At 37.6% G+C, this 24008-nt stretch overlaps 1 protein-coding gene across 1 annotated transcript in view; it reads left to right on the forward strand.

The window, feature by feature from the left end:
* Nucleotides 1–24008, forward strand: part of DNAH6 (dynein axonemal heavy chain 6) — a 189518-nt gene that overhangs the window by 46087 nt on the left and 119423 nt on the right. The window contains exons 20-31 of the mRNA XM_031949760.1: nucleotides 422–541; nucleotides 1522–1702; nucleotides 3464–3560; nucleotides 4451–4670; nucleotides 7278–7442; nucleotides 7526–7639; nucleotides 9935–10060; nucleotides 10165–10320; nucleotides 12734–12895; nucleotides 16863–17000; nucleotides 18775–18942; nucleotides 22048–22196. Coding sequence (XP_031805620.1) covers nucleotides 422–541; nucleotides 1522–1702; nucleotides 3464–3560; nucleotides 4451–4670; nucleotides 7278–7442; nucleotides 7526–7639; nucleotides 9935–10060; nucleotides 10165–10320; nucleotides 12734–12895; nucleotides 16863–17000; nucleotides 18775–18942; nucleotides 22048–22196 — 1796 coding nt within the window. The remainder of the gene's footprint in view (nucleotides 1–421; nucleotides 542–1521; nucleotides 1703–3463; nucleotides 3561–4450; nucleotides 4671–7277; nucleotides 7443–7525; nucleotides 7640–9934; nucleotides 10061–10164; nucleotides 10321–12733; nucleotides 12896–16862; nucleotides 17001–18774; nucleotides 18943–22047; nucleotides 22197–24008) is intronic.

Below are 24008 nucleotides of genomic sequence, written 5' to 3' on the forward strand. Positions count from 1 at the left end.
TTTCATATATCTCAGCTGGGAGTCCATCTTTACTAGCCTTGTTGTTGGCAATGCTTCCTGGGCCCATTTGACTTCATTCTCCAGAACATTTGGTTCTAGAGCAGCAATCACACCGTTGAGGTTATCAATGATGTTAAGATTTTTCTTGTATAGTTCTTTTGTGTACTCTTGCTACCTCTTCTTAATCTCTTCTGATTCTGTTAAGTCCATTTTTTTTATCATGCCTACTTTTTACATGAAAGATTCCCTTAATATAATCTCTAATTTTCTTTCAGAGATCTGTCTTTCCCAACAGAATACAGAAGTCCAGAGAAAAACAAGAAGAGACAAATGAGCAATACAAAGAAATAGAAGAAAACAATAGAAAAGGAAAAATCAGAAATGGGTTCCACTTACCATATGCTCTTTTTTTTCCTTCAAGGTTCTTCTAGATGACAGCATCATTAATGTGGCCACAATTGCCTCTTCCCGATATGTGGGTCCACTCAAACCTCGAGTTGATGAATGGCAAAAGCAACTTGCATTGTTTAATCAAACATTGGTGAGCAATAAATTTTAAAATAAATAATTCAAAGAATTTTAGAACCAAAAGAAACCTGAGAAATAATAGTTTCCTCTATTTTATGCCTTTAGTTTGGGCTGAGAGGCCGTGGAATATAGTGAGTAAAAAGAACATTTGCCTTTAGGTCATGGATTCAATGTTATCTCTGATAGGAACTACCTGGGAGACTTTGGGCTTACCTTCCCTAAATATCAGCTTCCTCTTTGATAAAGTGATGGTGATGAATGGATACAGAGCGTTCCAGAAGTTTTAGTGCAGATCCTGTATGAAGTGCTTTGCAGATATTAGAGAACTTTATGTATTAGGTATCAAGACAGTGGCAGAATAGTTTGGCATATCAGAGTATTTAAGGAGTAGAAGAAAAATAAAATAAATTTGATTTTTTTGGTAACTGGTGCCAAATTTTCCCCTTTTGCCTATCATACAATATGAATTTGAAGACATGAAAACTCTTGTCTCATCTTTAGGGTGTCTCAGCCAGGGCTAATCACTCTTGTCACTGTTTTCACCTAAATTGTTATTGTTCAATTGTACAAGACTTTCTATAACCCCAGTTGGGGATTTTCTTGGGAAAGATACTGGAATGATTTATTTCCTTCTCCAGATCATTTTACAGATAAGGAAACTTAGGGAAACAGGGCTAAGTGACTTGCCCAGGGTTATCCAGTCAGTAAATGTTTGAGGTTGTATTTGAACTCAAGTCTTCCTGATTCTAGACCTTGAGCACTGCATCCCCTACTTGCCCTAGCCACTACTAACATGACATAATCAGAAAATTATTCATCAACATAAGCTCCCAGTCCCTTCAATCTTCCCTTAAAGGCATTCTGGATCTTGGGGTAGTGGGGGAAATCTCTGCTCTGATATCCAAGATCCTTGAGTGGGCATGAACTGGCCCATGGTTCAAGCTGCCAGTGGCTCCCTGATAGCTAACACTTCAATTTTCTTGATTTCCCTAGGATGAGTGGCTGACCTGTCAAAGAAATTGGCTTTACTTAGAGAGTATTTTCAGTGCTCCAGACATTCAGAGACAGCTGCCGGCAGAGGCCAAAATGTTTTTACAGGTGGATAAATCATGGAAAGAAATCATGAGAAAAGTTAACCGTTTGCCCAATGCCCTCCGCGCAGCTACTCAACCAGGTATATCAGCCCAATGATTTGCAAAGAAGCATCTCTATTCATCTCACCATAATCACTATCTAGCCTGATCATTAGAGCCTGAGGATGAATTAATCATTGATCTCAAAGATTCAGAATTAAAAAACAGAAAGATAGGAGGCAGCTTTGTCATAAACTTGATAAGAACAGATATTATGATTTTGTTCTCCCTTCTCAACTTAGTGTGAATAATTCCATAATTAATTAATTGTATATTGTTCTTGTAATTTGGTCTTCTGCCACTAAAGGGCAGGGATATTTTAACTTTAAAAATGTTATCTTTTATTTGAAACTAAAATTATATTTTCTGTTCAAACTCTTCTAGATCTGTCACTATTAATTTGACACATTACTTTCCAAAAATATAACTTTTTGTTAAAACAAAAACAGGTGCAAATCTTTTGATAAACCTTCTAGCTAGTGCTTAGAACAGAGCTTGGCACAAGCAAGTGTTTAATAAATGATTTATTGGCTTGACTATTTCAGGAGTTCTTAACCTGGGTTTCATGAATTAAAAAATTTTTGATAGCTGTATTTCCTTGTATTTTATGTTATGTATAGAAACATGATTTTGAGAAAGGATCCAGTAACTTCACCAGACAAAAAAAAAAAAAAGGTTAGGAGCATCTCCTCCTAATAATAAATAATTAAAATAGGAGTATTCATATCATATTTGGAAAGCTAGTCAGAGGAGATTAGTAAAGGAGCAGAATCTAAACTGGGTCTTAACGTGTTAAGTAGAACCCATGAAAGAAAGAGGAAGAAGGAGAGTAAAGAAGGGAGGATGCCATCTGAAAAGAGAATCATATTCTCTTTTTGGAAAGAATTAAAATGTATAAAAGAAACTAATTTTTCACATTTTTAAATTCCTTGAACTCATGGAGACTTCATCCAACTGCTTGATTAATTAATAATTTTTTGAATTGGATATTTCTTCAGCATCCCAATCTCAACATCTCTCAAACAGATCTATCTTCCCCCCAAAAAAAACCTTCCTTCTTTAAAAATGTTCCTTTTTTGCGCAGCTCTCCATTATCCTTCTAGTGACCCATGGTCGTTCCAAATTTCTCCATAAATCCTTTATAAAGTGTCTCATGTCTCAATATGTCAGGGACCTTTCTCTAGTTCTCTTAACATTGGAAAGATATTGGTAATATATGCAGTTTGTCCAATGGTTATTTCCTTTCCTTTTACGTGGTCATAGAACCTTCTCTTTCTTTCCTACATCTTTTCATCGACACCTTTAACTCTACTTCTTTTTTGCAGCTTTTGGTTGTAATATAATTACCATAATATTAGGAAAACTAATCTGGCCAAAAAGAGAGGGAGAGAATATCTTCTGAATACTAATTATATTGGGTAATTAAGTTTATCATGTCACGAGAAAGAGAGAAAGACCTCTAACAAATTGGGTTGAATTTAGGGAAGATCACAAACAAGCATCCTGCATAGGCAGGCATGGGGAAGGGGGTGGGAGGGGACAGGACTACAATCTGTATCATTCGAGGAAAGTTCAAAGTAACAAACTTAAAGATCCATCTGAGAATACTGAATATGTATGTATAAGTATTAAAATTCAGAAATCATTAGTTCTTTCAACAATCACAAAATGGCAATTTATAATTTAAGGGTTATGTTTTATTAAAGACATCAAATCTTTTTAATATTAATAAAACCACAATTTCTGCATTATTTCCTTTTTCAATTTTTACTATAATTTTATAATTACTTTTCATTGTATAGGACTTTTAGAAACTTTTCAAAATAATAATGCGTTGCTTGACCAAATTCAGAAGTGTCTTGAAGCTTATTTGGAATCAAAGAGAGTTATCTTTCCGAGGTAAGCTTAAAATCATAATAGATAAATCTTTGGAAATTGCTAGCAGTTATCCCCTGACTCAAGAAAAGTAAGTTTACAGTAACAAATAGGCAGGAAAGTTTGTGATAAAGAATATCCAAGAGATAGTATCCTGAAATATAGAGTACCTTGGTTGACGATCTGGTCTTGGGGTCAGATAGAATCATAGAATCATAAAATCACAGTTGTCAGTTGAAAAGGACTTCATTGGCCATCTAGTCCAACTCATTCACAAAAAGAATCTCTAGTCTAAAATTCCCAACAAGTGGTCCTCCAGCATCTTCTCGAAGACTTCCAAAGAGGGAAAGGATAGTATGGACCAGGGAGGTTTGGAATCAACAGGACTTAGATGTAGCCTGCTTCCCCAAAGTGTGAGTCTTTTATGGTAGAAGCATTTCTTTCCTGCTCTGCCCCTGTTCTGATATGATGGTTTAGTTATGAGTGGAGCCACTTTACCCCTTTTTGACTCCAGCACGCTAATGAGATTTGGCCATCGTCTCTTCCTCCATTATGTCTCACTGGACCTCAAAACCAATTCCAAGATATACATGGTACATTCTAGCCTCCCCACAGGTCCATATTCATTTCAGGCAGATGATTCCATTATATCTGTGAGACTAGAACATGCTATTCTTCATTTAGCTTGTGATTTAGTTAGTTAATTTAATCTCCAAATTTAATTGATAGCTCTAATAATGATAAAAGGGGTAGGTTCAGAGCCAGGAAAACCTGAGTTTGAGATCATCTTGGCCCTAGAGGGACTGGGCTCTGGACCATGCTATGCAAAGGGGATGGGGACAGTTTCATTGTTAAGGGATCCCAGGAACACTTGTCCTGTTGATTTGCATTTTTAAAAATTTGTGTCCTTGTAGATTTTACTTCTTATCCAATGATGAGCTTTTGGAAATTTTGGCCCAGACCCGCAATCCACAAGCAGTGCAGCCTCATTTAAGGAAGTGTTTTGATGCCATCTCTAGGCTGGAATTTGCTATTTTAATCTCCACTGAACCCAAACTGCCTGGTATTGACACAGAACCAGAAAAGATTTTTACAAATGATATTTTAGCCATGCTGTCACCAGAAGGAGAGCGGGTAAGGAGTACGCCTTCTCTTCCTTTTTGTACATTTCAACACCTTAGAATTCTAGCAAAGGACCTTAGTGATAAGAAATCTAGTTCAGCTTCCTCATTTCTGATTAATTAATTATTAATTAATCATCTCTAATTAATTGTCTCCCTCTTCCCATGAGTTGCAGTGTTGAGAGAGAGAGAGAGAGAGAGAGAGAGAGAATGAACAACAAGATATATGACATTGCATATGTGATATGTCACATATATGATAGCTTTATATGTAAATATATGTACATTAGCACTTTGATTCTTCTTCCTGTATCACCCCTCATTTCTGTGAAAAGTTAAAAAAAATTAAAATAGCCCCATCAGCAAGTTGGGTACATACAATTAATACACATATAATATAGAAATTATATCATTATATGAATTTATAGTTATATTTACATATAAATATATCATAATTAGATATTATCTATAAAAAGATATATAGTGTCATCACTAGGTAGGGTATCAGATGATATATATGGTATATTTATGTATAAATGTAAATTTATATAAAATATTATTTATACATTAATCTTCATGTTACAATTAGACTGTTGCTTGATTAGCTGTAATTCAAGTGTTCTCTAGTTCAAAGAGCTCCAAATCTCTCATTCTCCCAAAAGAAGATAGAAACCTGCACTTTCTGTTCCTAGTGCCAATAGAGGAAGAAGGTTATGGAACAAATCCTTAAAAAAATTCATTAAGTCATTTTTAAATGATTACAAAAACTTTTAGGAGGCATGCAATGGCTTATATTCCTGTTGAAACACAAGAGAAGGATTCTGTCTATTCCCCACACACCATTAATAAAAAGTTTGGCTGCCTACTTGGCACAGTTTTCCAAAGTAAAAATCATACTCATCCTCCTTTCTGTCCTGCTTCTCTGCACCTCTTTTCTAAGAGTTAACACAGAATAATTTACAAATTAAGAGAGCTGTATTTCTCTCATACCTTTCACCGACATTACTTATAAAAATAACTTTTATAATGTTTAATATATATTTTAAACAAATCACTGAAATCCTAAAACTGGTGCATTTAAGTCCCGATTAAAGTGTCATAAAAACCAAAAAACATTTTTTTTAAGTTTTAAACACATTGCCCTGATGTCAGATATTAGGGGTGAAGGTACAAAGACAATTCTCTAGATTTAATTTAAACATAATCCAAGTAGGATTTAAAGGGCTCTTTAATTAGTCTCATTTGAAGTGACAGGCTTGCTCCTAAGATTGACTTTTTCAGGGTAAATCTAGCTACTGGGTGTTTGATCTGAGATATTATCACCTTGGAGCTGCAAAACCCCATCAAAGGAAAAAAGCAAAAAACAAAACAAAACAAAAAAACTTGGTATTTGTAGAGCTGCAAAACCCCCCAAAGGAAAAAAATTAAAAACAAACAAACAAACAAAAACTGACATTTTTGGAGTTGCAAAGCCCCACCAAAGAAAAAAAATTAAAAAACAAAAATAACAACAAAACTTGACATTTTGGGAGCTGCAAAACCCCATCAAAGGAAAAAAAACAAAAAAACAAAACAAAACAAAACACTTGGTATTTTTGGAGCTGCAAAGCCCCACCAAAGGAAAAAAAAATTAAAAACAAACAAAAAACCTTGGTATTTTTGGAGCTTGCAAAGCCCCACTAAAGAGAAAAAAAAAACTTGGCATTTTTACTCAGAAAGAAAGATCTCTGATTCCATTTCCCAGACTAACACCAGAGAGAATCAGTTTCAATTCCCTTAACAAGTTAATCTTAGAAAACCTCACACAGAGACAGAGACAAACCAAACAGGGCCTTAATGACCCAGAAATCAAAAGCTGAGATTAAACCTATTTCTTTAGAACTTTCTACCCTACTTTTTTGTTAGCCTGTCTGCCTCCTGCATTTGCTAGGATACTTTTTTTTTTCCCCAGTGACCCACTTGATCCTACACTCAGCCTAATTCCTTCCACACACCTCTGCCAGAAAACCCCAAAAGTGCTTCTCCCTCTTGGGCAGAATTTTCACCTAATTTGCTCAAGAGATATAGTTTCTGGGTAATTAAATTCTTTTATTAATAAAACCAGTATGTTAATAAAAGGAAGGTCTTTTGGCTGTCTCTCTTAGACCAAAGTCCCTTCGTAAAAGTGGGCTCACAATTTCTATGCTCTTTGAAAGGTTCCTGTTCCTGATGAGGGACCTAATCACATTAACACAGTGGGAAGTGAGCTATCTTGGGGTATCAGGTGGTGTAGATCACTCAAATTTTGGTCAAAGAGAGATCAGTGTCTCTGACTTGATAAGAGCAAGAGTCTTAACATTTTCCCAGACCTGTCTGAGCAAACATTATGAACAGGAATGCTCCCATTAGCCCAAACTTAGCATTTCTTTTTACTGTCTGGTTAGATCTTGAGCTGGGTAAATCTCTAAAAGATTTCTCACCCTGATTGGTTTCTGAATGAGGAAGTAGAACGGGGGGGGGGGGAGAAACTTAACCCTGATTCAATAAGTTGTTATTAAATTAGAGAGAAATAATTAATTTCTCACAGAAGCCAAGCAGCTCTTGCATGGTGGGTCTCCTAGTTGCTGCAATTCTCTCCTAGGTTGGCCTGGGGAAAGGTCTGAAGGCTCGAGGGAATGTGGAAGATTGGCTGGGCAAAGTGGAAGAAGCCATGTTCACGTCCCTGAGGCGCCTTAGTAAAGCCGCCATTGCTGACTACCAGTCCAAGACTCGGATCGAATGGGTGGTGGCTGACCATCCTTCCCAAGTAATTCCTCAACCTTGGTTATTATCTTTCTGTGTACTCTCCGTGAGCCTTTCAGCATTGGCCAAACTGGTGTTTCCTTGTAGGTTGTGCTGACCATTTCTCAAATCATGTGGTGTCGAGACTTGACTGAGTGCTTGGAAGGGGAAGATCAAGACCACTTGCTGGCAATGGAAATGTTTGAAAGAACAAACTTTGAGGTGAGTTTTGGGAGAGAGGAAGGAGGATCAGGGAGAAGCTTTAGAGGATTGGTGTCCAAATAATTCAAATTTGCTATCTTTCAGTCTTTAAAAAAATTCATATTATTCTTGTAAACTTGCATCATGTCATGACTAGGTACTTTATCAAATAATCAATCAGTGAGCATTGATGAAAGGCCTGCTATTTGGAACAGCCACCATCTGACACTCCAATATAATGGTGTCATTTTGGACCTGGGCTAGGACAAAGGGCAACAGTCAACTAACCATTTAGAAAGGGCTTTAAAGATTAAAATCCCCTGTATGATGTTTAAAAGGATTTCATAACCCAACCCCTTCCTATTCTTCCAATCTTCTCATACCTTATACCCTCCCCTGTACATCCACCAAATGATACTCCTGATCTCAATGCTCATCCAGGGCAGGAATTGTTTTACCTTTCTTTGTACTGTCATTGCTTCACACAGTGGCTAGTGCATAAGCACTTAATAGATGCTTATTGACTACCTTATGGACACAAGGCTAGCCTCTAGGGGTTCAAAAGAAAGAAGTAAAGTAATTCCTGACCACCTGTGTTCTCTCTGGGGAGGCAACATATGTGCATAATGCTATGCAAAGTGAACATAAGCTAATTGTTTCTAGGGTTTAGGAGTTATGAACAGCAACGAAGATAAGTTGCCCTCCAGTTAGGCTGTCTATATCATATATATATATATATATATATATATATATATATATATATATATATATATATATATATATATATATATATATATATATATATATATTAGAGAGAGAGAGAGAGAGAAGTATTTACATATCACTTCTTCCTTTAGACTATAGGCTCCTCTAGGGCAGGAACTGTATGTTCTTGTAATCCCAGAGCTTGTCTTATATTATCACAGGACCTGACATATAATTAGAGCTTAATGAATGCTTATTGATGCTCCTTCATAGAATGATGGTCCTGGAGCTGAGCTTTAAAGAATTTTCATTAAGATTCATTCATACTTAAGATTTTGTTTTTGTTTTTTTTTCCCCTAGAAATTGTAAGTAAACAAATGAGAACAAAACCGGAAAACTAAGACAAAATTAAGGGAGAGGGAAGACAAAAAATGGAAAGTTAGAGAAGGCTATTTGCTCCCGTTTTCTAGGAACCATATGGATAACATCTCTTTAGCTCAGTGTTTCGTCCAGTCCTGAAAAACTCAAGAAATTGATTAGAACTCTATCACCTCCAAAACTGAGAGCAATCAGATTGATAAAATAAAATAAACCCTCCAAGGTCTTTGGTAATTTTTGAAATGCTAATTTCCATAAATTTGCCTTTGCTTTTTTCTAAGTGGTTGATGTCATTATTCTTAAAACTAATGAGGTAGGAAATCAGATTAAGACAGCTTGAGATAAGAAAAAGCCTCCTGCTCACCAAGGAAGCTCTATGCTACTGGGTTTTTTAAATTATTATTATTCAAAGGGATCCTAGAGAAAAAGAGACAATTTTAGCTGTTGACCCTTACACCAATGTGTTTTTAAGTTAGAGCAGAAGTATTTGCAATATGCCTATTATTGCCTGAGATAAACTGAGATCAACAATTTATGCAACTGGGCTATTCACACATTTTTCTTGGTATTCTCAGGTGTGCCTAACACACAGTAGGTGCTTAATAAATACTCCTTTGCTGGCTGACATGGTTATTTGTGTTTTGTTAATTATCTGGACTTAAGAAAATAATAGATCGATTTTAATGATGCAGAATAAAGTGTGTCATGCATACCACCACCATCACCAAGAGCCAGTTGTTAAATATTTACCAATAATACATCCTTGATTAAAAATCTCAGATACTTGCTAGTTTCAAGTGACCTAATTTCTCGTAGTCTTAGTTTCTACATCTGTAAAATGGGGATAATATGAGCACTTAACTTACAGGGTTCTTTTGGGGTTCAAAGCCTTAAATCATTATATATGATTATCATTCTCATCCTCCTCCTCATCATGATTAGTCTTTGTATAGACTCATGGAATATTCAGTCATAGGATCACAGGGCCATAGGATCTTTGAGTACATTAAATATAAGGGAACCTAATCCAACCTCTTATAACAAAATTGGTAGTGGTGGGGGTAATACTTAATTTTTCAGAGAACCAAAGGATGGTGTCCTAGTATGAATTTGGATTTAAGGGAGCTGTGCAAAGTCATCAGCCTCACTCCTCCAGAATAATTGCCCCTAAAAATAGCTGTTTTCTACTAAGCCAGAAAATAAGGTTCAAATCTTCTTTCTTTTTATTTGTAGAGACTAAATGGTTTGGCAGGCTTGGTCCGAGGTAGTCTTCCCAAATTACACAGAAACATCATAACCGCTTTAATTACTATTGATGTACATGCAAGAGACATTGTCAGTGAACTTGTGCAATCAAAGGTAATTATTTGCTTTATTTAAAAGTAATAATTCCCACATGAATTACTATGGATTCAAATTTATAAGCAAATGCATCATCTTTTTGTTTTCTATTTCTCTGATAGATAAGTACTAGTGACTGCTTTGAATGGCAGAGGCAGCTACGATATTACTGGGACCTTGACCTGGATAACTGTGTGGCCAAAATGGCCCTCTCTCATTATACCTATGGCTATGAGTACCTGGGGGCATGTCCCAGGCTGGTGATTACTCCCCTTACTGTAAGTTATTTTCCATTTATTTATTACTATTTGTATAGAAGAGAGTCAGCTTGGTGTAATGGATTAAGAACCTACCTTGGGACCAGAAAGACCTGAATTTAAGTCCTTGGACTTAACTTTGAAATGTTCTGGACCAGTGGCTTCAAACACAATTAGAAACTAGGGCCACTAAACCATAGTGGGTCATATATTGACTTAGAAAATCCACAAATGTCTGTGTGTACCTTTTTTACTTATCAGTACATCAAAATCAAATAAGTGCTACATTTTAATGTGGTTTGGGCCACCCTCAAGAGTATAGTGGGCCTTATTTGGCCCAGTGGCATCTCTGCTCTAGGCAATTCTACAAGACACAATATGGCACAGGTCACTCCCACTGGGAAAGGGAATGTCTTCACCTTGGAGTTGTGGGGATTAAAATGATCCTACCTATAATAAAAGAGACAAACTGAGGCAGAGTCACCATGACAAGAAGAAACAAGGGTGGAGGGCCTCTATTTAGCTTCCCACAGTTAAGCAAGTGAATTTAAAATCTACAGCTCACAGCTTTGGGGTCTTATAAACAGAACTTTAATATGATTCTATCAAATTGATGAATACTAATTGGAATAGTATAGGGATCCAAATAAATCATCTCTCACAGAGTTCTCTTTTACAGTGAAATCTAAGTTCCAGTTCTCACTCACAATAGTAATAATAATAATTAAAAATCACTAAGAAATTAGAATTCCTTAAACTCTAATCAGGGCATATAGCAGTGCCTTCATTGCTGGTCATGAATGAATAACCCTAGATGTAATCGTGTTCTACTAAGGGCCAGTATCCTGGCAATGAACCTCTCCAAAACTGGACAGGCTGAGCCTTGACCAGCAGACACTCAGTCCATCCCTGGGGTCTTTTCAGCTCTGAAGGCCTGCCAGAGATTGGCTTTGTTGCCTCACCCAGGACTCACCGGCTAAGAGCTTCATTAGCACATTTATAAAAGATTTCTCCTTTATCTAGCATAGCCTAATAAAAAGATGACAGTCATTTCCCTGAAGAGCTCCCATTGAAGCTTTTCCACTAATGGCCAAAGCCACAAGTAAGCCGCATCCACCACCATCATCACCAAATAGTTCTGCTCCAAGGATTTCAGTCAACAAGCATTTTCCAAAGTACTTTATTTATCATGGACCAGGCGCTGTCCATAGTGCTGAAGATACAAAGATAGGTCAAAAACAGTTTCTTCTCTGGAGGAACACAGATTGTAATGGGGTGAGAAAACAGGCAAATAACTATGTGTGAACAAGATTGATTGTGATGATGACCATGATCATAGCAGCAGCTGGTATTTATATAGTTGTTACTATGTCCCAGGAACTGTGCTAAGATCTTACAAATATCGTCTTATTTAATCCTCACAACAACCTTGAGAAGTAGGTGAAGAACTGTTGAAGAAACTGAGGCAAATAGCATTAAGTGATTTTCCACAGTCATACAGGGGCACTTAACTTACTAAAGTTTCTGAGGCTGGATTTGAATTCAGGTCTTCCTAACCCCAGGTCCAGTTCTATTCACTGCACCACCTCTCTGGGGGATAAACTGAAAAGCCTTACAGAAGGAAGGGACTAGCATTAAGGAGAATCAAAAGAGATTTCTTGCATAAATTGGGATTTTAACCAAGGCTTAAAGGAAACTATAGAAACCAGGAGGTAGAGCTTTAAAAAAAGCAGAGATTCACATATGGGAAACCAGGGAAATGTACTTACTTGGGATGGAGGGAGGGAGGGAGGAGGGAAGGAAGGAAGGAAGGAAGGAAGGAAGGAAGGAAGGAAGGAAGGAAGGAAGGAAGGAAGGAAGGGGAGAGGAAGGAAGAAAGAAAGGAAGAAAGGAAAAGGAAGGAAGGAAGGAAGGAAGGAAGGAAGGGAGAGAGGGAAGAAAGGGAGGGAGGAAAGAAAGAAGGAAGGAAGGAAGGAAGGAAGGAATGGAGGAAGGAAAGAAGGGAGGAAGGGAGGAAGGAAAGAAGGAAGGAAGGAAGGGAGGGAGGAAAGAAAGAAGGAAGGAAAGGAAGGAAGGAAGGGAGGAAGGAAAGAAGGAAGGGAAAAGGAAATTGGAGGAAAAAGAAGGAGGAAGGGAGAAGGAAAGAAGAAGGAAGGGAAAGGGAGGAAAAAAGGAAAAGGGAAAAAAAGGAAAAAAGAAAGGGAAAAGAAAAAGGGAAAGGAAAGGAAAAGGAAAAAGGAAAGGAAAAGGAGGAAGGGGAAGGGAAAAGGAAGGAAGGAAGGGGAAGAAAAAAAAAAAAGGGGGAAAAAAAAAAGGGGTTTCTGCTAAATGTTTTTCCCTTTTTTCTTTCACTCACCCTGTCCATGGCTGGTTTACACAAAGTTGTTGGCTTGTCTTCACCATTTGACTGAGCTTCTTCACTGCCTTTCCTCAGGATCGCTGCTACCTCTGTCTGATGGGAGCCTTGCAGCTTGACCTGGGGGGAGCCCCAGCTGGACCTGCAGGCACAGGGAAGACAGAGACCACGAAAGATCTGGCCAAAGCTCTCGCTATTCAGTGTGTGGTGTTTAACTGTTCAGATGGTTTGGACTATAAGGTAAAGCATCCCCATGGAAGGGGGGGGGTTGTTCCTGTTGAATGATTATGGAAGGCTGGAAGACTTGAGCAGGCTGCTACATGCCATGATGGATGATGCTGGGTGGGCTGAGCCAAAGAGGACTGGGGGCAGTTGGAATAAAGTCCAGCCCACTCCTAAGGGCTCCCTAGGTCCAGCTGCCCCTCCCCAGGGACAGCCACGTTCCTGTCACAGGGGACTTCTATGAGGATGAATTTTCTTTCTACAAAAGCTCTCTCTAATCTTAAATATCATCTTAGGAAAACACAACCCTATAGCATTCAACTATGGTCATAAAAAAGAGATGAAGGTGATAAGAACCAAGATATGACCCAGCATTGTGTGACCTTGGATGCCACGTTGCTCTCGGAGCCCACTTGCTATACTTTCACAGTTCCTAGAAAAACTTATCATTTGTGATGTAAATAAATGAAGGGCAAGTAAAAGTCCTGAAGACATTCCTGTTTATCTTTAAAGGTCTATGACAGCCTAGAAAATGATCAAAAATGCTCCCAATGAGACTATGGAGGAGCTGACCACTCATGACCTCTTTTCCCCTGAGAAATTCTTATGCAACCCCAGGCATAAATATACAAAATAGGAATACAAATAAAATATTTACTGATAATAAATCATAATTTCATGACCCCATATGGGGAGTCTTTTGCTATATTCACTCTCTGAAGCTTTCCCATTAATCTTTTCTTTGTTTGGAAATTATTCAGTGTTCTTTTGTCTTTGCCTAATTTGGTGGGTTTTTTTTAAATCAAGAAAGTTGTTCTTACTTTCCCAGCAGTTTCTTCTTCTTCCTCTTGGTTCAGTCCAATTCAATTCAACAAATACTGATTAAGCACCTACTGTGTGCCAAGAACTATGCTAGGTACTATGGATAGAAAGAAAGAATGAAGCAGTCTCTACTATTAGGGAGCTTTTATTCAGCTAGAGAGAAATAATCCATAGCCAAGTAAATACAAAATGAAGACAACTTACAGGAGGTAGGATCAGGAGACTTGGAAAGGAGCTTTCGTAAGAGGTAGCAGCTGAAGTGACTCTTGAGGGCATTCAGGGATTTGAAGAACAAAAGTGAAAAGAGGACATCACAGGCAGGGAAGCAGAAGATTGAAAGCTCCCTACAGAGAATGGCAAGTAGGTCAGTTTGCCTGGATCAGTCCATTTGTCACTGGGTAAGCACTAATTAAGCATTTACTATGTTCCAGGCACTGTGCTAAGTGCTGAGGGATACAAGGAAGGGCAGAAATAGTTCTTACCAGCAGGGAGGTCAAGGTCTAACAAGAAGGATCACTTAGAGTGTAGTGTGAAAGAGGGAGTAATGAATCATCTGTGAAAGAGAGGAGAGAGCCTGGTTGTCAAAGCCACACAGAAGAGTTTGAAGCCACACAAGAAGAGGCAGTAGGGAGCCACTGAAACTTCTCGAGCTTGGAAGCAACAGGACCACAGCCTGTATTTTAGGATTATCAATTTAATCAATTAGGATTATCAAACTGTGGGGAGCATTAGAGAAGAGGAGTCTTCAGGTGGGGAGACTAATAGGGAGCCTATTGAAAAATTAGGAATGCACAGAGCCAGCTTGAGCCTATCCCCAGGAACCAATCCAATGTATCCAATAAATATTAAGTGGCTATGATGTACTAGGTGCTGTGCTTGCCCTAAACAAGCTTACAATCCAGAAGTATCAACAACATAAAAAAGGAGTAGGAGAAGGATAGGGACAGATCCAGGGAGTACCTGACAGGGAAGCAACTTTAGCCAGGACCAGGTGAATGGACAGTCAGAAATCACTTTGCCTTGTTTTAAAACTTCAGCAAAGGTTGTAGGCTGTGAAATATTCAGTAATAACAGCTTAAATTTGAAGTGAGGATAAGATCTTGTGGTGGGGGATAGCAAGTGATTTTTTTTATTCATAATAGCCCAGCGATAGAGTGCTGCCCTTATTCTGGAACATCTCCACTTGGAAATCCCATAGGCATCTTAAATTCAATATGTCCAAAATCATTATCTTCTAAAGTAAATTGTCCTTTCATCCTATTGCTATTCAGTTCAGTCATGTCTGATTCTTCATGACCCTATTTGGGGTTTTATTGACAAAGATTTTGGAGTAGTTTGCCATTTCCTTTTCCAGTTTATTTGATAGATGAGGAAACTGAGGCAGATTCCCCAAGGTCACACAGCTAGTAGGTATCTGAGGCCAGATTTGAATTCATGAAGATGAATCTTCCTGACTTCAGACCTGGAATTCTGTCCTCTGGGCCATCTTGCTACCACTCTAATCCTCTCTTCCCTGTTTCTATCAGGTATATTACCAGTCATTCACATTCACAACCTGGAAATTATATCAGTTTCTGTGCATTCACACACCTGACCTGCCATATCTAATCAACTGTGAAGTCTTGTCCATTCTACTTCTGTAACATTTCTCACATTTCTCCCTTTTTCTCCACTAAGACAACAATCCCTCTAACAGAAGCCCTCGTCACAGCTCACCAAATTTTTTCCAGTAGTCTCTTAATTTTTTGGCCTAAGCTTATTAGCTTTGCAATTCTGAGATTTTCCAAATGGTCAAAGCATGTTGGCTTGCCAACATAATCAACCAACAAATCAATCAGCAAGCATTTATTAAGGACCTATTATGTGCTAGGCACTCTGCTAAACACTGGGCATACACAGGTCAATAATTCTGTTTAACCATATAAAATTCCTAAGGACACTATTGTTTGATTAGTAAATATTTTTCTTGCTTGTCTTAAAAACATCCATTCTAGAGAGCTACAATTATAGAACTTTACAGTTAGAGGAGACATTTGAGGTCAGGTCCTTCTATAACAATTCAGATGAGTGGTTCTCTTGTGCCCAGCCTGACCTCTCCGATTCTGTGTTGTTTCAGTCCAGATTTCATAGACAATGATCAAGGTAGGTGATTTGATCAATTTTTGGAGGCTCATTTGCCCCCATCCTAAGGCTGTTCTCTTTCTTACTGCTGATACAATTTTGCCCCTTCTGCTGCTGAAGGCAAGAAAATGGAAAGGTAGGAACAAGGAAATAAAGCTGCGGATGAAAGATGCCTTCTCCAAATCTAGCCTTTACGCAGATTGTCTGAAGCCACTCTAATCAGCTGTCCAATCAAGTCTCTACTTGTCAATAAGAACCTACCTGATCTCTGCAGTTAGGTGGAGCATAGAACAGATCACCCAACCTGGAGGCTTTGGAAGCCATCAAAACCCCAGGCCATAGCCAAGAAAATTTTTGTTGAAAGGAATAAAAATCGGGAGCTTAGAAATTAGATTACAACTATTGTTTTTTAAGAGCTATCTATCCCATATCGGGAGCTTAGAAATTAGATTACAACTATTGTTTTTTAAGAGCTATCTATCCCATATGTGGCTCTCTTCAAAAAATGAGATGATTCAAACCAATTCTAATTGTTCAGTGATGAAGAGAGCCATTTACACCCAGAGAGAGGACTGTGGGAAATGAATGTGGACCACAACATAGCATTCTCACTCTTTCTGTTGTTGTTTGCTTGCATTTTGTTTTCTTTCTCAGTTTTTTCCTTCTTGATCTGATTTTTCTTGTGCAGCAAGATAACTGCATAAATATGTATACATATATTGAATTTAACATATATTTTAATATATTTAACATGTATGGGACTACCTGCCATCTAGGGAAGGGGGTGGGAGGAAGGAGGGGAAAATTTGGAACAGAAAGTTTTGCAAGGGTCAATGTTGAAAAATTACCCATGCATATGTTTTGTAAATAAAAAGCTTTAATAAAATAAAGAAAAAGAAAAAAGATACCTATCTCATTTCAAGATCCCAATTCTTTCTTACCTGCAGCCTAACTTCCTTGTTACTTAGATTAATTAAAATTAAAAATTATGCCAAATTTGACATGGACCACTCTTGGTGAAATGGTGTTCTCTCCATTCTAGATGATGGGAAGATTCTTCAGTGGTTTGGCTCAATCAGGAGCCTGGTGCTGTTTTGATGAATTTAACCGGATTGATATAGAGGTTCTGTCTGTAATTGCTCAGCAGCTCATTACAATCAGAAATGCCAAAGCTGCAAAGGTAAGGTGCCGAGAGGCTGCCAAGGGAGGGACACACACCACAGGGACTGTGTTTTTAGTTTATAGTGAAGCTGCGAGGAAGGCCATTTTTTTTTCACTTAGCACCAGTCTTGTTTACTTGGTTAGTCTTACAGCCCAGAGATGGTATTAGCCATGGAGTTGAGGCTGCTTATTTCAAGCAACTGAAATCCCTCCATCCACTAGCTTCTCCCACCCTCAGATCTCTTTGAAAAAGGTCCCCCAACCTAATAACTCCAAACCCCAAACACTAAGACAAAGAGGAGGAAAGTTCAGTTATTATAATTTTTATGACTAATAGCTATTCAAAAAATCAGGTGCTAGGGGCAGCTAGTTAGTGTAATGGATAAAGCACCATCCCTGAAGTCAGGAGGACCTAAGTTCAAATCTGACCTCAAACACTTAACACTTCCTGGCTATGTGACCCTGGGCAAGTCATTTAACCCTAGTTGCCTCAGCAAAAAAAAAATCAGATGCTTACATCCCTTGACCATTTGAGAATGACTAATATTCTTCCTTTTTTTTCTTTTTGTTGCTGAGGCAGTTGTGGTTAAATAACTTGCACAGGATCACATAACTAGGAAGGAAGTATTAAGTTCAGCTAGCTGTACTCTTAAATGCATTTTTCTTATTGATTCAGAAAGTCAGATTTTTATCAGCTCCATTTGCCACAGATTATTTCTTGATATTTCTCTAATTTTGAATTAATAGTTTTTTTGAGAGGAAATATGTTATTCTTGCTATTTATTCAGTTTTATATGTTTTCTCAAAATGTAAATGATTTGAATCTTATGGCTCTATTTGAGAATATAGTCTTCATTTTGAAAATTAGCAGAGGCAAAGAAAGAAAAGTTCATCATAAAAATTATTTTTTAAAAAGAAAGAAAAGTCATGTCATATGTCCTAGGACTGACACAAATTGCTTTCCTTCTTCTGAGATCCCTGTAGCTTGTTTTCTCAGTTTCCACTGAGAGCTAGTGCAAAATCAAAACTTCTGCATTCTAAGCTCCACCTCAGATTCTGTGATCCCAATTCCATTTTTTAAAATGTTACTCCATTTAGAGATAGTTAGGTAGTGCAATAGATAGAGCACAGGTGCTGAAATCAGGAGGACCTGAATTTAAATATGTTTTCAGACACTTAATACTTATTAGTTCTGTGATCCTGGGCAAGTCCATTGTCTTGCAAAAAATAAATGTCACTATTTAAAGGGGCAAGTCATTTTTACTTTAGTGGGTCCCATTTTGAGAAAAAAAAAAGAAAAGGAAAAAGAGCTACATAGAAACAGAGACAGAGAGAGAACCATTTCCACAAATCTAGACACAAGACCTTTCTTCAAGACCTATATTTCTAGCTAGAATTGCACAGCTGAAGTAAAGGGTATGTTGCTGTGCTCTGTCTCCAAATATTTAAGATATCCTATCATGAGTATTTTTTATTACTTATATTCAAATAGAGAACGAACTTGGGATGAATATTCTAAGAACAGATCTTCCATTTCACATTTCACAAAATCAAGGCACAGAGATTAAACTATAACCTGTCAAACTACTGTTTAGCGCTAGAATCAGGCCTAGAAGCCTACCAACTTCTGTCTCAGAGTCCTTCCATGCACTGCTAGTCCCCCCTGATAGTGAAGGGCTAGTATCAAGGAAAGCGGGGTAGGGGGAGCCCAGTTTAGAAGCTTTCTAACATTTAAAGGAGATTTCTAAAGTCTGAAGCAAAAATATTAATAGAGAACCATTTCCTTTTAACAGCTTTCTCGATTTATGTTTGAGGGACGTGAAATAAAGTTGGTTATGACCTGTGTGGCATTTATCACCATGAATCCTGGCTATGCCGGACGAACTGAATTACCAGATAATTTGAAAGCTCTGTTTAGACCTATCGCTATGATGGTTCCAAATTATGCCTTGATCGCAGAGGTAAAGTTCACACTAGTATCCATTTAATTTTGAGCACAAAGCATTGAAATAAGAATTTTGAGTATGTCTTTTTATTCATCACATTGGCTGTTTATTCCTTTCTGGGCAAAATGTTTGCCTTGGTGAAGGTTTATATATTAGTGGGTGTAATTAAGAGTAAATGTAGTAGACTTAATCAAGCTATTCAAGCTTTCCAACCATTTCATCAGCATTTGTCAGTTCCTTCAAAGATATTTCTGGGATATTTTGAAACAGTGGGTTTGCTCTTCCCTATGGAAGTTATGTGAGAGAGGAAAAAAGAGAGAGATGGAGACAGAGAGAAGGTGGAGAGAGAGAGAGAGAGAGAGAGAGAGAGAGAGAGAGAGAGAGAAAACAAAAACAGAAAGACACAGATAGACAGAGAGAAGGAGAGAAAGTAGGGTTATAGAGACAGAAAGAGAGAGAGCGAGAGACAGAGACACACAAATATTCAGAGAGACAGAGAAACAGAGAGACACAGAGATAAAGAACAAAAACTAATAGACAGAATATGGGGAGATGGAAACAGAGTTAAAGAGACAGACAGAGAGAACAAGAACTAGAAAAAAGACAGACAGAAAAAAGATAAGGAGATGGAGACAGAACAAGAAAAAGACACAGAGAAGTTGGGGAGATGGAGACAGAAAGAGCTAAAGAGACAGAGAAACAGAACAAGGACTAGAAAGAGACAGAGACTCAGAGACAGAAGTCAAAGAGATGGAGACACAGACAGAGATAGGGACAGAGACAGAGAGATAGACACAGAAAGAGGGAAGTAGGGTATGGCAGGTGAAGCTAGGGAAACAAATGAAAATATAAAAATAGTTGCTATATTTAGACATGTTTAAATAAGGGCTGGAGCAGGACTAGATGTGTTTTCATTTATATAAATAATTCCAAGGAGAAGAAATTTGCTTAATCATTGGAAGTCATCACCTCTCTGCAACTTAGAGTTTTAGACACGTATCTGGAGTCCTGAGAGCTTTGCCCAGTGTCACATGGCCAGCACGTGTCAGAAGCAGGGCTGCCATCCATGCTTGCCCACCTCCGAGGTGGGGGCTCTCACTGCCTTCTTCCTCCCATGGAAAGATGTTCACTTATCATCAAGAGGGAGTATCATTAACCTATAGGAGCATCTAGGCAGTGCTTGAGTGCACAGAGCATCTTCCTGAGTTAGACACTCATCCTTAGACACTACTGGCTGTGTGACTCTGTTTGCCTCAGTTTCCTCATCTGTAAAAATGAGTTGGATAAAGAAATAGCCAACCATTCCAGTTATCTTTGTCAAAAAAAAAACAAAACCAAAAACCCAGAATTGGAGTTACAAAGAGTTAAAACACATCTGAACATTGACCAAACAACATATATTCAGTCATGTCATGTTTGGACAGAATTGCCGACTATAAAATCAGATTAAACTGAGTTTTTCTTTATTTTATTATTTTATAATAACTTATGTATTATGTATATGTACTTCTTTATAATAGTATATAGATGTTTGTGTATGCATGTATGTACATGTATGCTTGTGTGTGTATATATATATATATATTACTGTATGATCTATTCCATTATTGATAACATATCTAAATTCCACAAGTCTATAGAGATTGCTTTTCAATGTTTCCTGCCCTTTGTCAGTGTTTTCACACCCAAAGTAGTTTTGAGGAAAGCACAGGTTCTTTCTTAAGCTTAGATCTGATTATCCTTTGCAATAGAATTTTTTAAAAGTTGTTAGTAAGCAGTTAGGAGGTACAGGGGACACCATGTTGGCCTGCAGTTGGAAAAACCTGAGTTTAAATCCCACTTCTGACATTTTTGTGTGACCTTAAGCAGTCAATAAACAGCTCTATCTCAATTTCCTCAACTGTAAAATGGGTATAATAGATAACACCTACCTCCCAGGGTCATTGTGAGTCTCAAATAATTTGTAAAGCACCTATCATGTATCTGACACATAGCAAACACAGCATAAATGCTTTCTATTATTATTATTAGTGGGATTAAGAACTTTAGTCAGTCTTTTGCCCAGATTTGTATATATGTATGTATGAAATGCATTGTGGTATAGTGGCTAGGCAGCTGGTTTCAAAGCCAGAAATAATTAACTTCAAATTCTGCTTCTGATACATAATTGTTCATGGGAGCTTGAAAAAGTCCTATAACCTCTCTGTGTACTGGGCACCGTTCTGGCAGAATACATTACAGAGAAAGTGGCGATCTGCTCTGGTGGAGCAACTTTCCTAAATTGTTGAAATCACATTTCTCTCTGTGTCTCTGTCTCTCTCTGTCCCTCTGTCTCGCTTCCCCCCCATTCTTTCTAATTTTTTTTCTTTCTCTCTATCTCACTTTCTTCCCCTTCTTTCTTTGTTTCTCTACACACAAATGTATAAATGTCAATTTAGACACATATATGCATGTACATATATAATGTGAATATACAAATACCTATATTCATATATGTATATACAAATATATATTTTTATACATTATCCTCCTAATAAAATGCACACTCTTTGAGTATAGGAATGGTCCTATTTTTCAACTCTGAATTCACAGATCTCAGTTCAAGTTCCCTCCTTGACACAGAATGAATATGTAATTCTGGAAAAGTCTCTGCTCTAGGCAACTCTCTAAGACTCTTATGTGATGAGAAAATGGAGTTGGAGAATTCCCTTTACCAAAGAAGTCACAGATCTATTCCCTGTCCCTATTGTGTCATTTGTCAAGGAGGGAGCTCAAAGTCAGCATTTCTGCTACTTTTCTATTGAGTGATTTAGGCCACGACAGTAAACCTTTTTGTACATTTACTTTTCTTTCTTGGAGGCAATTGGGGTTAAGTGTCTGAGGCTGGATTTAAATTCAGATCCTCTTAACTCCAGAGTTGATGCCCATCCAACTATGCCACCTAGCTGCTCCTTTCCATTTACTTTTTAATGATGTAAGAGCTCACAGATATATTACAGACTTTATTGAGTATTTCATTAAGATAACTATTTTTTTAAAAAACATGGAAGTACTATGCTAATTAGTATAGAAGCATATTATACTAGAAAATCCATAATATGTTTTTTTTTTAAATTCTAGGTGATTTTATATTCAGAAGGGTTTGAATCCAGTAAAATCCTTGCCAGAAAAATGACTCAAATGTATAAACTTTGCAGTGAACAGCTCTCTCAGCAAGATCATTATGACTTCGGGATGAGAGCAGTGAAATCTGTCTTGGTCATGGCTGGGTAAGAAGGCCTCAAGTGGCCCAATATGGTTAAGTGTGCCATTATACTCCAAAGCTGTCACAAAATGAGCAATATCCCCCCATCATACACCTCTGTTTGTCTACCCAACACACTGGCATAATCACTCTCTACTCTCTCATCTTCACCAATGACCCCTACTTGCCCTATCCTGTCTTCTGAAGTACATTAAATACAGGAACTTCAAGTACACAAAAAAATGACCACAATGAGAGAGAATTTTAGGGCCCCAATAATAGACAGTTGGAGTAAATTAATATATAGAATGAATATTGCCAGCACAACAGTAAACCACGTGCTATTGTTATTGTTGAGTAATTTTGATCATATCTGACTCTCTTTGACACCAGTTAGGATTTTCTTGACAAAGATATTGTAGATGTTTGCCTTTCTCTTCCTCAGCTCATTTTAGAGGTGGAGACCTGTCCAGATATCATACAGCTAGTAAGTATCTTAGGTAATATTTAAATTCAGATCTTTCTACCTCTAGGACTGACACTCTATCTATTGTGCCGTTTAGCTGCCTGGATAGTAAGCACTAAGTTTCTTTTATTTCTACTTCAACAAGTAGTTGATTAGAGTTAGGTCCAGAATAGCAGTTCCTTAGTCATTTGTCCCATCTTTTGAAGAATGAAATTTTCTTTTTTTTTTTTCTATTTTGTCATTTAGATTGTCTTTCTTTTTTTTTTAATAGCCTTTTATTTACAGGATATATGCATGGGTAACTTTACAGCATTAACAATTGCCAAACCTCTTGTTCCAATTTTTCACCTCTTACCCCCCCCACCCCCTCCCCTAGATGGCAGGATGACCAGTAGATGTTAAATATATTAAGATATAAATTAGATACACAATAAGTATACATGACCAAAACGTTATTTTGCTGTACAAAAAGAATCAGACTCTGAAATATTGTACAATTAGCTTGTGAAGGAAATCAAAAATGCAGGTGTGCAATAAATATAGGGATTGGGAATTCAATGTAATGGTTTTTAGTCATCTCCCAGAGTTCTTTTTCTGGGCATAGCTAGTTCAGTTCATTACTGCTCCATTAGAAATGATTTGGTTGATCTCGTTGCTGAGGATGGCCTGATCCATCAGAACTGGTCATCATATAGTATTGTTGTTGAAGTATATAATGATCTCCTGGTCCTGCTCATTTCACTCAGCATCAGTTCGTGTAAGTCTCTCCAGGCCTTTCTGAAATTATCCTGTTGGTCATTTCTTACAGAACAGTAATAGAAGAATGAAATTTTCATGAAAAACATGTCACATATTTTTTCCACATGATTTTCATACAATGAGAGTTATCTCCTCTCTCCGGGACTAAAATATCATGACTGGTTGGCTAGATTTACCAAGTTCCTTTTCTAAGTCCTCTATGTGGTCTGAATACATCCTCAAGATGATCTCAGTTTCTGTTTCTTCATTTATTCTCTCCAAAAACATGTTTCCCCCAAAAGCTCTTAGATTTATTTACATGAATATATCTCCTCAGTATACATTTCCTACTCTCCTTTCTCCTTTTGTCTGTTCTTTTCCTGTTGAATAAGGCTGTTGCTTTCAAAATCATGAGTCCTGTCTTCCCCAGCTCAGTGATATCTGAAGTCATTACATCAGGATCTCTGATTCGTCCCTCTTTGTTACCCATCACTGGTGCATTCGCAGGTAGATCTTGCAATCCAGGAGTTTCATAGCAGACTGTCTTTCTGGTCATTTTTGTCCGTGGATTATAGGTCCTTTAGGCTTCAAGCCTTCCCATATTGCATGGGGTATTCGCAGGCGTGGCAGATC

The sequence above is a fragment of the Sarcophilus harrisii genome, chromosome 2 (genome assembly GCF_902635505.1).
Source record: "Sarcophilus harrisii chromosome 2, mSarHar1.11, whole genome shotgun sequence".
NCBI classification, from domain to species: domain Eukaryota; kingdom Metazoa; phylum Chordata; class Mammalia; order Dasyuromorphia; family Dasyuridae; genus Sarcophilus; species Sarcophilus harrisii.